Raw genomic sequence first — 13,744 nt, 5'->3', positions numbered from 1 at the left:
GTCAACCCTACAACATGGTATGTTGGGTTTTATATGAAGGAAAAATTCTAAATAGTGCATGTTATTTTGCTCTGTTGCTTATGTGCCTCTTAAGCAAAGTCCAATTGTCTATGAAGTTGTCAGTCACAGGAATTCATCCTCGATTGTTTTCTCTCGGAAACCCTCACGTCTGGCATCCAAGTATGACATGATGAGTTTTTTGTTCATCTCAGTGAAGTCATTACGGGTTCATTTTCCAGCTGTCTTTGGAAAACTCATTGACACTTTTAGTGAAGTGAAGGGAGGTTTTGCTGACAGCAAACACGTCTGCTAGATGCATTACTTGAACAGGCCAAGCCTGCCACGTTTCATTACTCATTTTTCTAGCCTGCTAAATCTATACTATGTAGCTAGATTTTATTTTACCAGCAATTCCTAAGTGTATCCTCATGATGTAATTATTTCTGTAATATAAAACGGTTGTGCTTTACTGTGGTAATTAGGTTTTAAAAGGAACCACTTTCCTTTATACCAACTAGCTTCATTAAACGGCACAAACTACTATAAATTGTGATAAGCAAAATAATCACTCGAGCTGGAGTGTTAACCATATGCTTTGTTTTCTTTGCATATTGACTCTGGCCATTGCAATTATATCAGATTTTATTGAAATCCTGTAAAGCAATGAGTTCGAGTCAGCTTCATCTCTCTTAAAAGGGTAATTACTGAACCAGTGATATGAGATAGTCATCAAGAGTACACAGAAAATGTTTTGTAGTCAAATAATAATCCTTGAGTGGGAGCACTTAGAGTCAGTGTACTCAAATTCATTCCGGGGAGAATGAGATATGGTGGTGAGTGTAAAACTCACAGTAGATTATCGACTTTTCCCCCGCTCATAATTTTTTCCTTCATCCCAGGCTAGATCCACAAAATCAAGATGTCTTGAAATGATTAGCATGGGGGGGATTTATGCTGCTTCCCTCAAATGATTCAATCACTTATCTTGGCTGTTTCTTTAGTTCATGAAATAAAGGAGGGGGAAATCTGTACAAATTTTATTGCGATTATTTTTGTACCATAAATGGATTTACTACATTATATTACAAATATCTTATGTACAAACGCATATTTGTTTCCATTAACATCATCAAACCTCTCAATTTGTACAGTAAATACAATGCTTGAGTTCATACAGACAAATTGACGGATAACATTTTAAGCAGTTGAAGAATTAAAATAACAAACAAGAAACAACATTCTGTATGTCAAAAAGTCAAATATCAGGGAATATGAAAACTGCAATAATTTTACACCATAATTTGACTTAAGTAGAAAACAATGTCACTGCACTGATCATACATTTAAAATGAAGTTAAAAATAGTCATGGGATACATTTCCTGTGTCTGATACTGCATGGATACATTGTATGTAGAAAATATATTCCTGCCGAAATTCTACCGAACTGACGTGATTCCCTTTTCAATGTTATTTGAAATCATGATTAAACTTGTGCTGGTGATCACGTCTGCCTCTTAGTCAAGAGGTCCTGGGTTTTCCAGTCAGGCCCACTTGGGGTGAATTTACATGTTCCCCTAATGCTTGTGTGGGGTTTCTCCAGGTACTTTTCTCCCGCTCACATCCACGACATGTAGTATATTGGATAAAGTGAAGCTAAAATCTGCCATATGATACATTGTTAATGATAGTTTATCTATTGTATATGCACCCTGACAACCAGTCTCGATTGTACCCAGCCTCGTGACCACAGTGAGCTGACTTGGGCTTCAGCTCAACCACAAAATTGATGAGAAGAAATTATATGGAAACTTGATCGATGAATGGGTAAACTTGTAGATTCTGTCACACAAAGGTCAACTGGAAGTGTCATAAATACATTTGTAAAGTAGATCACATCAGGGCTTTATGATGAACTCTAAATATGAACCTTGTTCCCTGGACAAACTGTTATGATACAAGTGAACCGGTGACTCTATACAGTACGTTGCTTTCATGACCTGCTTGCTAACACACTTTTATTTTCTGCTCTCAAATGTCTTCTTTAAAGTCTTTCTCGATTGGTGCAAATAAGCGGGGACGTAAGAGAAACAGTTCACGCTGCACTATACAATAATGTACCTGAGCAATGTACTAATGATTATGAGATGCTGTGATGGTAAAAAAGCCGCTGTGAATCTTTTGTGTTTTGTTCAGGGAAATGCAGCATGTTTTTTTAATAGCTAGTGGAAAGTGTTGGGATTTGGACGGATCATCATGATCACTCTCTTTAGTGAGTAAGCTCCTCCCCTGAACTCTGCCCAGTAGACTCCATCTTGGTAACGGCTCCGGTAGTGGCCTCCTCTGTACCAAACGCCATTCAAATTGGAATGGGCACAAGAGTTGTACCACCAGCCTCCCTTCTGGTAATGAGCACAATTACCTGAAGACATTGTGGGGAATTAACAGAGTTAATAGAAAATTGACCATTTTAAATGAACTCATTTATTGAATCATGTGTACCTGTATATGCATCATGGTCTCTATCCAGTGTTGTGAATTGTTTTCCATTGTGCCAGGTGAGGGAGTCGCCGGCATTGCCATGGTAACGACCCACCCGTAGCTTATAAAAATCAGCCTCGGCCTCGACTCTGAAGCTGGCATACTCGGCAAACACCTTCCTGCCAGACCAGTCCTCCAGAGTTACCAGCAGCTTGTAATTTGCCTGGTTAGTCAGCCAGTAGATATTTTCCAGACCAAGCCAGTACTCGCCATCGATGTTTCCAAACCCTTGCTGTGAAGTGTACAAGTAAGGAAACACTAGTGTGATTATGTAATCCTCTGTTAGGAAATTTCCAACATCTCATTTATCAATGGGAAATTTCAGAGAAGCCGGTTGCTTTTTGAAGCTGAATTTGAACCTTATGAATTGAACGCTTCTATTTTATCTTAAATAAGCATTGTTGTAAATGAAGCATGAATCACATTTGACTAGCGTTCAGGGTTCAGTAAGTGTCTGTGATGTTATTTCGTTATTGAAAACAAAGCAAGGCACATAATCCTTACTCTAAATGTTTTCTTCTAGCATCATTCATAATGCTCAAAAGTTCGTACTATCCCCTGCTCAACACATGCTTTGAATCACACAACACTCATTCTGATGAGCACACGAATGCAATTTCTGATCTCAGGAGGTTCAAATATTTGGTCTTGGAAAATTCTGTTCCTGCCGTGTGCACACAGTTTAATTAGAACCTTGTGATTTGCCGGTAAACAAATGTTTCCTGATCCTAAAAAAAACAGATTTCCTCTCACGGATTTCCAAAGTTTAAAAATCTTACACAACCACGAGTCAGACATTCTAACATTTTGATTTTTTTTTTTTGTGAGAGTAAATGCAGACTAGCAGATGTTGATGGGCTCAATGAGTCATGTGCGCTTTGCAATGGTTTGTGCAAGTGCTACATGAGAGTTCAATAATTGTCGATTCATTATTTCTTCCCATCTGGTTAATGTCACCTTAACTATAGCATGCTTAATTTGGTGTGAGGTGGTGGTACCTTATATGTCTCCCAGTTCCTGAAAAAATTGACAGAGCCGTCCACTCTCCTCTGGATTACGGTCCAGCCACCTGGGTCATGTCTCTGATCGCACCACACTTGCATTAGACGGTTGGCATTCTCTGGTTTTAACAAGTACATGCCACTGTTGGTGTGGCCTTCGTCCAGAGCCTGCAAGCAGTCTTTAAATGGACCTGGATAGAAACATGGCATTACGTCAAGCAGGTGATATTTTATCCAGAAAGCCCTGTCATCACATTTAACAGCATCTCCAAAAGAAACCACAAATAGATTTTGGATTCTGACAAAGGGAATCCCATCCCTCAAGAACGTGCTTCTCTTTTTAACAGTAAAATTGACTTTGGCTTCTCATCTCAAATGGGAAATGGCTGCTAGTTGTGGAGCCAAAGGAAACACTGGCATGAGGGTAAAAAGCAACCCTGACAGTGGAATGATGAAACAGTAGCATACTTTTCACTTCTATTGTTTCCTCCCAGTACAGCAACTTTGGATTACTTCCAATATGAAAATTAGCTGTGTTTCTATTGTTTCATCTATTTGAGTTTGAAGAAGAGACAAATGTAGAATTTTATTACTCATTGTATGTTCAAACTAACTGTGTTCGAAATACAATTTAAATTGCATTTTTAACTGACACATTTACAGTGTCAGGATTAATCCATCCATTTTCTAAACTGCTTCATCCTCACCAGCGTCGCAGAGTCAGAATTCATGTTATGAATAAGTTGCATATAATGTGGGATTTTTCTTTTGTTTTTTTATTGGAGACTTACAGCAAATCTTGCTTCTCAGTCCTTTTGTTACCATACACTTCATTTGTGAACTTGTTTGGCAACACACTATAATAGTGCAACAGCCACCCTCCCAAACGGTGTGTGAAAGTGTTTCAACACTTGTGCAGTGTGCCACCTGGTGCCATAAATAAAGTGCTCCAGCACAATATTGACAGCATTTATTACAGGCTGGAGTGCATTGACATTTTGGAAGACAAGTACACATCTCATGTAAGGGGCAATAAATCACAATATTCTATCTGCATTAATCTTGATAAGATGACATCACAAATGTACTGTATGTAGATTTCACATTGCGAACACGCGCTACATAATCGGTTGATACATTGTGTCTCATATGTCATTAATTGACTTTCAAGAATGTCTTTGTAGAGCTGTTATGAGGCAGAAAACTATCCCTTCATGCTCTTTAATACTTGAGAAGTCCAGTTCCTTGGGAGAACACATGACTTGATTCGTGCCTGGTGCAAGTGGAACAAATGACATCATTGCCTCTTGGTATCTCACGCCTTCCCCTTTTTTTCAATGCTCAGTTCAAGATTTCTCTTTTACTTGTTGCTGTGCCTCTTTGTGTCACTTTTCAATGCTTGATAAATACTTGACTCTTCAGATGCACTTTCAAAGGCTTGAACCCTTCTTTTCAATATTGACTGAATAGTTTGCTTGTTAAATTGAGTCATAGAACATGCACGAACATGTGCATGCGTAGAACTGGTTTCCTTATTTCTGCCTCCCTCTGCTATTATGAAACCTTAGATTTCTTTTAGGATTCTTTCCACCCCTTTTGATAGAATCTATATACAGTACTTAAATAAAAGTGTAGATCACCAGTCTAGTTGAAGCGTCAGTCTTTTTTTCCCCCCTAAAGTAATCTGAAAAGTGTTTGAATTTGACCTTGGTAGTAGTTGTAATCACCTCCTATAGATTTTACTTTATCGTGGCGGAGGAGTTTGCGTGTCCCAGTGAGTTATAGTTCTATGATACGGCAATTATTTACTCATGAAGGACAGAATGGATGGATGCAACTTAATTAGTCCCCCAAAACATCTGAATGAAAATGATGATACAACTTTTGGCAATTTAGGCTGCAACATCATGTATCAAACTGATTCTTGCAAGTTTTAGTACTGAGCCACTGTCCAAAAGCCACTGAAGAAAGTGAAACTTGGCCCACATTTAATTTTGAAAATTTAATGTAGACATTCGAACAAAACAACCATTGACAGTATTTAAGAATTTCAAAGCATTTTGTCTGCTCATAGAACCATAGACTTTATACGTCTGACTTACCTGAGGGTTTGTCAGTGGAGGATGGGTGATGTATGATGGTAGGCATAGTCGGCGGCGGGAGAGACTTCTGATCATTCTGTATCTCATTGCTGAGTGGCTTGGTAATACGAGGAAGAACTGGCGGCTGGTAAGGCCTGGTAAGAGGTGGTGACGGTCGAGGAGGCTGAGCCCGTGGCTGTGGCACAGGGACGTGTCGGGAAGGAGGTCTACCCTGGCACTGCTCCTCCAGCAGGGCGATAATAGTTGACTGGTTGTTGGCCAAAGAGGCCAAGTGCTGGTACTTGTGCTCCAAGTCTTTATAGCGACTGGTCAGTTGTTGCATCTCTGAAGTTTGGTTAAGTACTTTGTTCTCCACCTGAGCTAATTCAAGGGCATTGTCTCTCTTCCTGATGATCTCATGGAGGAGTTGCATGTACAATTGGGTGACTCTGGAATTCATGTTTCGGCTTTCTTTCCTCAGAAGCTTGACTTCGTTAACAATGCCTCCATCAACTTCTACCAATTGTTGAAGAGTCTCGATTTGCGTTTTCTGCTTTTGTAGCTCCACATTTAGTAGCTCTAACTCCTGCTTATTGACCCGATTGTCCAGCGTGGCCTCTGGCTCCTTGGAGTTGACACAAATAGCCCCTGTCACTTTTTGCTGTGGCACGATGAAAGTGTAAGAGCATTTGTCCTGCGGCTGGTCAACAGGAGCCCGTTTGCTTCTCCCTGCATATAGAAATTCTCTCTCCAGACCATCGTCACTACTTTCAAATTCTTGGGCTAACCCATCAATCTGACAGACGAGCCCATAAGAAAGAAGGATTCCCAGTAGGACCATTGACGGGGTATCCATGAGGTTGTGTGCAATTCAACAAGCCTGGAGGAATGAGGAAGAAAAGGAAGAGTGTGATTTCAATCTAGAGTATCACCAAAGATCTGTTTTGCAGTATGTAAAACCTGTGTGCCTCATTGGTTTCTTTATAAGCTTCCTCACTGTTTTTTTTGTTCTTTTTTTATTATTTAATTTTAGTATTTACAACATATATGCTAGCGCGATTAAAAATAATAATAATAATAAAGTGGGCCATTTATGAATGAGGAAGAGAAAGCAATGGTCCATAGGTGAAAACAATTCAAATGAGCTATAAAGTTGTTGTTTTTTTACTGATAATTCTTCTAGAAGATTTTTCATGGGCCTACCTAATAATTAGAAATTAGACTAAGAAGCACACATGATCATCTTATGAATGAAATTCTCCAGTCTAAATAAAATCTTCAAAGTAAGCCCACACCTGGCAAGATAGATTAGAAACCAGTAGAGCCTGTCCTCTGCAATGCACCCACGACTATATTTGACTGGTGGCTCCCCATGGAACATGAGCCATCTCAGTGAAATGCTCTGTGAGTTTCCCCTCATGCGTAGGCGTCCTATACCGGTCGTTCTTAGTCCGGATTCTCCTGCTCAAAGTCTCACTTCAAAGTGCAAGTGAAAAATATTTGCAGCTCATAAGGGAATGTGTTTTTGTGTGAGTTTACATGCTGTGTGCTTTTCTTTTTCCTTGAAAAGGCATTTTTAAAATAACAGCACTTGCAGGCTTCAGTCTCCTGGGGACCGTATAGAGTCATCTGATGTAGCCTGCTATTAACCCATCCACAGTCTGCCAGAGGGAACAGCAGAAAAAAAAGAATCTTTCCTATCTGTTGTCAACAAGCCCTGCAGCTCATTATTATCCTAAAATTAGGTCGGTTTAACAAGGTGTTGTTTAGTGGATAATAGTAGTAGTTAAAATTAGTAGATCTTGAGAAGTGCAACATATGTAGCTTATTGTACTTCTGCACAGCTAAAAACAAATGACAGATGCACAGTGAAAGTTTTCTCTATCCTTATTTGATTGGCAGCTCCTCTTGGGTAATTCCACTCAATGTTAAATGAAGCATAATAGAAGAGTGCAGCAGTTAGGTCAATGTACCTCTGAGCGGTGCCGCACTTCAGCCCATTTGGTACTGCTCATACTATATTAATTAGACGCTGGGCAACCTCTCCCTGACTGGCCAATGTCTCTCACCCTCGTCCTGCTCGCTTCAGCTTGAGCATGGCATTCCTCACATTCTTAGTCACCTCATTAGAGTGAGTCGCCATGCACACATGTAGCGAGACCAAGACCTTGTGGATGCAGGACCTCTATCATTTGTCCGTACCTATGCAACATAACTGCCGTTTGTCCTACTTTCTTTTGTGACCTCCACATAACCACACAGCAGCATTTATTTTTCAGTCGTTGGAATTAAGCGGTCACTTTACAGCATTCCTGTGCAGCATTTTCAAATTGGCATCAACTCTGCTGAGTAATGTCTGTCTGCTACAGGACATTTAATAATTGTTCTCCGTGATTATCACCATTTTATTACTTTAACAGGAACCTCACTTTTTCCTATTGCTAGTACATCTACTCCCAAACATATTTGTAGCATGATGAGCGTTATCACACTTGCACAGTTGAATTTTCTGTTGGATTCTGACTTCTCTTGCTGCTCATTCATACTGCGCCTGAGGTCATCTGAGTTAATTTGGGAGTTGGGGTCTCCTGAACTGTTTTGATAAGTTCTACTACAAAGCCACATTATCCAAACACTACCATGGCAAGAGAAACAAAGACAGGATTCAAGTTGCTGCCTCAATATCCTCCTGAGCTCCAGGGGGACATCCTGAGCGTGTACACTGCTAGATTCAGGGTTTTAAATGAATTGCAAAATACAATCTATGCAAAGAGTTGCAATTTTTATATATATCTCAATGTGTTTGATATAAAATCACTCTGACATTCTCAACATTTGCTTTGACTATGTGAGAAGATTTATAGTGAAGAAGCCTTGAGTGCCTGCTCTCCATCATCCCCCTGCACTGGATTAACCCCCTCAGCCAAAGCAATTAAAGCCACTCAAATGACAGTTTAGATATCATCAGTAACAACGTTTTGGTTCTAACATAGATTATTAGACTCAAGATATTGAGTTCACTTAATTTTCAAGTAACTTGTTCCTTTTGTTTCATACCTGGACACTGACGCAAGTGAGAAAAATGTAGATGACATTTAGCATTTTTGCAAACTTAATTTATGAGAACAAAGTAGAAGACTTCAAGCTTACAAGAAAACTGAAGAGTATTGATGAGGCTTCCTCACTTGTCTTGCAATGGTAGCTGAGCCAACTGTAGTTCCTCTTGATAGAAAGTCATTCCAAATGTGAGATGGATTTGTCCTCCTGTGTTTTCCTCGTTACTCACTTTCTTGTCATCTCAGTCCATTCCAGCAGTGGACAGATAAAAGTGCCTTAAAGGTTATAAAAAATAAATAAAAAAGATTATGTGCCCAGCACAAGGTTGAATCCCAGACTTCCCCGAGAAAAAAAATGTTGAATTAAGCAACAATACAATGTAAGGTAACTCTTCTGAGTCTAAGGCAGGTTGTGCGCTACCTTTGGCACTTTAGAAGACTGTCACTTTGTGGTGTGCTGAATCCATCACTTCTGCCTCAAAGCTCTAAGAGGCTGTCTCTCTCAGCTGCACCTCTCTTCCACTCCCTTTTTCTTTCTCTCTCCCTCTTCCTTCTTGGTGCTCTTAAATGATAAAAAGTTGAAGCAGAGTTTCAGTAAGCAGACAAATTGAGTTTAGATCCTCCCTTCTCTAATATCGAACGCATTCTTACTGCCTGTACTCCACGCCTCTTCGTCATGGCACAAAAGAGGTTGCTCATACACACACACATGCATGTGCACACGCATGCAGTCCACTCAAATTTCCAACCATCTGCCCTGCCCACTGATCAGTGGTTCATCACCACTATTTTGGTCTGGGACTGCATGGTTCCTCTGGTGCTAGACAACAGTTGTGTGCTTCACTGATCAGATGCAAATGAGGTGATAATGAGCACCTTCACCAAAAGAGCCGGAAAGCCGCAGTCAGGAGAGGAAGTAGATCCAGGTGTTCAACTTGAACTGGATGAAGGTCAACTCCCCCCTGGGTAATGGTCTGAAGGTGAAATAAAAGAAGGGTCTTGAATCTCAGTCGGGCAAAGAAAACTTGAATTACGTCACACCGCAAGATAGTGATGCCATTACATCAGAGGCAAAGCTGTACTAACTTGTGTCCATGTGCGAGTGGAGAAAGGATGACACATTGTGCTTAGTGAGGTCAATCAGTCATGCCAAAGCTTGATAAATTTTGCAAGCTGCGACTTGGCTTTCAATACCGTTTCCTTGGATGTTGTCTGTTGTGTTGTGTTTTTGTTCCATCCTCAATCAAAGTTATGGAGGTTTTAACCAGCTAGCCAATAATGTTATCATTGGTTTCTTTTTGTTCCACTGTGAGTTTTTGCATCAACCATCACAGAGTATTGTGTGTGTACGTGTTTGTTTGTGTGTGTGTGTGAGTAAGAACAGGTGCTAAGAAATACTTTGAAAAGTGTTTAAATAAGTCTAAACACACGTGGGAGTGGTAGAACTACATATAAAATAGGTTTTTAATACAGTCTCATTATTGCAGCTTTTTACTTTTCTCATGTAAGGCGAGAATGCAGTTTCCTGTGATGAACAGGGATTGACCTTACATGACTCTTCTTAATTTTCTCTTCCATGTGTCAAAACAGGCATGTGTTCCTTGACATCTTTGCCACGTGATTTCTTTCCATGAACTCATCTGTAATGTTCTTGTGAAAACGATCTGGACCGATATTGCTTGAGCAAAAATCAACCATTGCGTCTATTTCAAGCAAGTGGCACATTTTGCTAATTGAATACGGCTGTAGTGTGTGTAAGTAGCAGTGTAAAAATGTCAGCTCGGATATTAATGTGTTTATAATTACAAACACTTGAATAATCTAATTACGACTCCCCCCCCCCCCTTCCCTTTTCACTGTAATTATAGAGAATTCTCATTCACTTTATGCAATCACAACTTTCTATTTGTTTTGGTTTAAGATGTACAGATCGATTTAAGACTTGAGCTTTCAATATTGGCAACAGTTCTTCCAAAATTACAGTCATGTGGTAATGGAATCAAAGGGCTTGCCAATGATGAAGCAATATTATTGTTGTGAAATATGTTAGGAATGGAAAGGATACATGACTTTAACATTATAGTTGTTTAGTCTTCAGTGCTGTTAACTGTGATTACAACAGTACACTTGTTATTCTGACTGTGGAACTTCATCATAAACATTTAGTTTTTTATTCAAGCCACAGATTGTTATTCTATTTCCTTCCGAAATGAAGGAAACACATTATATTTCCCTGATGACACAATGAAAATGCATAACTGGCTCAATGTGACAAAATTCCTGGCACAAGATGCTCTTCCATAAAGACGGGGGCACATTTATTCCATAACCTCCTAAAAAATTAACTGTCAGGAAAAGTTTGATCAAAGCTCTGATCATCTCCCATGTGCTGCACCATGTCCTATACTAAACTTGGACTATTCCACTCATGCTGTTCTTTGGATCCCTCCATTCAGATGACAACTGCAGCTGAATATGAAATGTTCCTCTTACTCAGAGGCTGGAAAGTGTACGTTCGTTTTTCTCAATACTTGTGTGACTGACTTTTTGGGTCTCATCCAAAACCACGGTGTTGATGCTATGATTAATACTCTTTCCATCCGTGAATTTTAACAAGTGGAAGAATGTAAGCAATTGCACATGCATATGTCATGGGAAAATGTTATTGTTTAAACGTTGACCACACTTTAAAAGGGAAAGGATGACATGGCAACGGGCAACTGACAATGTAAATCTAAATGGTCAAAGTAAGCATACTTCCATGCTATTTTGGTATTGCTGTGATGTGCGGGGGCGTTTGAGCCATTATTTGACCTTCTCAGTTAATTTCTCTCGTTTACATTTCAGCTCACTGATTTGCATTACTCAGCATTCAAAAGCAAGTTCAGAGACTTCTGGTATCTTTACACTGTCTGCTTTTATCCAATTTTTATTTTATTTTTTACAAAAATCTGTGTTCTTCTTTTGGAAGCAAAGAACACTTGGATATTTCTATTTATCTAGCAAAGAATTGTGTTTGCTTGTTCCTTTTTAGTGACAATCTGAAGCATGGGTGTCTAACAAATTTTTGTCGTGGGCCACATTGTACTTACAGTTTCCCTTGGAGGACCGTTGTGAAATTTGAAAATATATAGATTTAGTCACCTCCTGATATTATTACACACAGTACACAACAAATTGATGGGATTGCTTGTTTTCAAATCTGAAGTCAAGATTTATCTTTCTTCTAGCTGCTGTAATTGCATAGCAAGAAAATGCGTGCAATATTTCGATGTCATTTCTTTGTATTGAATATAACAATTTGAAAGTTTCAAACAGATTTTAGAAAAAAAAAGTTGACATGCTTGATTTGCTTTCATGTGCCATATAAAATGAGGAGCCATGAGTTTAACACGTGTTCTGAAGCATATTGCTTACATCTACAATTTCATTTCGTGACAGTAAGATTGTCAATTATTGTCTAAATCTCACATGAGCACCTTCATGTGACCTTGATGCATACATTATGCACATATATACACCCACACACATACATACTAGGATATCCCTTAGTCCGCCAACAATGATGGAATATTCTCTGGTGACCCATAACAACCTTTGCCTAGTGTTGCGCTGACTGTTTGTTATGCTTAACTGATTGACAACCCTTTCCCAAATGAAAAATCACTTACTGTATGTCAGTTATGGCTGTAATGTGCCCTTTTTTCCCCTCCATGTGTCTTCTCAATATCTGTATCAGAAACCCGATAGTACTCAGGACAGAAATTGATATGTCCCCTGTGTTGTGGTATGGAAAAAAATTGACTTAATATTCCATGGCCTTGCTGTGTCAAGCTCATTGTCTGGTGACAGGACCTGCAGGACCATGGTATGGGTTTGGAAAAACTGAAGATTTATTATGTGAGTGGAATATAGGGACTGGACTGTCAGATCAAGACCAATGAATATGGAATGTGTCAAAAATCAAGATGAAAGCTTCATTAGTCTATTGTTGTATGTGTGGCCTCCTCTTGAACTGCAGAGGAATCTGCAAAATGCATAAAGAATATTTACCCACATTGCATGACCAAGCTTTATTTATTAAGATAACCCTTTCAGAGTTCACTGTTTTCCTGCTGTTTATCTTAAAGACCCCCAAAAATTCACATCATACTGGAAGGACCACTACTTGATGCTAGAAGGTCAAGACTACAATGCTTGTTTGTCATGAGTGCTCCAGAGTAGCATATGGTTTCTCATCAAATTTGACAACAGCCTCATTCTTACATCATTTGGAAAGAATCAACACACATAGTACTCAAATGATTGCTTTCAAACAGGTGTTGTTTGATAATCACGAGTGAAAGTCATGCAATTTGAAAATATAATTCCCCATTTCAGTATGGCTATTAAAAAAGCTTCCAGCACCGTAATAAAATATGGCTGAATCATTACGGGGAGTGCAAGTAGTAAAGTTCAGGTTGCAGAAAACTCTGTCCATGAAGTTTATGACTGTCTTTGTCGATTATGTCAGCTGCATATTTGACCTATTTTTCTGCCTGATGACCAGTGCTTGTCTAAAAACAAAGTCCACACAAACCAATGCAACTTTTAAAACTTTGCACTATACTGATAAATATAAGTGATAATGTACATTATAAAAAATTCTCACACTTATGTGCATATTTGACGTGTTCACTAAACACATTTGATTTTAAAGCAAAAAGCAGAAAGTAATAAATAAACTCATTCTTGTGCAGTTATCTGAGCATGTTTATTTCCCCGAACTGTCGGGAACAAGACGCATTATCTGCTTGTGTATTTAGGTTCAGGTCTGCTAGCTTTAATGACTGATGTCCTGCGGAGAGGACATCCTGGGAATGACTTGAGCGGCACCCCCCAGTAGCCGATTGCTCACTTCCCTCTTGTTTATGGAATAATGGACTGCAGCAGGGACGTGGAAAACCAGAGCTCAACCTAACCTTCAATACGGTTGTTTAAGAATAACCCCTGACAGCCGTCATATAGACTTCCAGCTTTCCATGATCAAAATTCCATCCATATCTAAATGCACGAATAAGAGATTTG

At 39.3% G+C, this 13,744-nt stretch overlaps 1 protein-coding gene across 2 annotated transcripts; it reads right to left on the bottom strand.

Moving 5' to 3' along the window:
• Positions 1-1,022: 1,022 nt before the first annotated feature.
• Positions 1,023-9,354, bottom strand: angptl2b (angiopoietin-like 2b). Of its 2 annotated transcripts, XM_049762816.1 has the most exons (6): positions 9,099-9,354; positions 8,772-8,953; positions 5,643-6,501; positions 3,538-3,731; positions 2,501-2,771; positions 1,023-2,420 (listed from the first exon to the last, which is right to left on the bottom strand). In XM_049762816.1, exons 3-6 carry the CDS (start codon positions 6,475-6,477, stop codon positions 2,221-2,223), a joined length of 1,500 nt encoding a protein of 499 aa, XP_049618773.1. In that variant the 5' UTR covers positions 6,478-6,501; positions 8,772-8,953; positions 9,099-9,354; the 3' UTR covers positions 1,023-2,220. The 2 variants fall into 2 exon arrangements, with proteins under 2 accessions (XP_049618773.1, XP_049618772.1); XM_049762815.1 differs by having other exon boundaries at positions 8,772-9,354.
• Between the last annotated feature and the right edge of the window lie 4,390 nt (positions 9,355-13,744).

Source organism: Syngnathus scovelli, chromosome 3, assembly GCF_024217435.2.
Source record: "Syngnathus scovelli strain Florida chromosome 3, RoL_Ssco_1.2, whole genome shotgun sequence".
Taxonomy (NCBI): domain Eukaryota; kingdom Metazoa; phylum Chordata; class Actinopteri; order Syngnathiformes; family Syngnathidae; genus Syngnathus; species Syngnathus scovelli.
The sequence above is the reverse complement of the archived record's forward strand: the minus strand, read 5'-3'. Positions and strand labels throughout refer to the sequence as shown.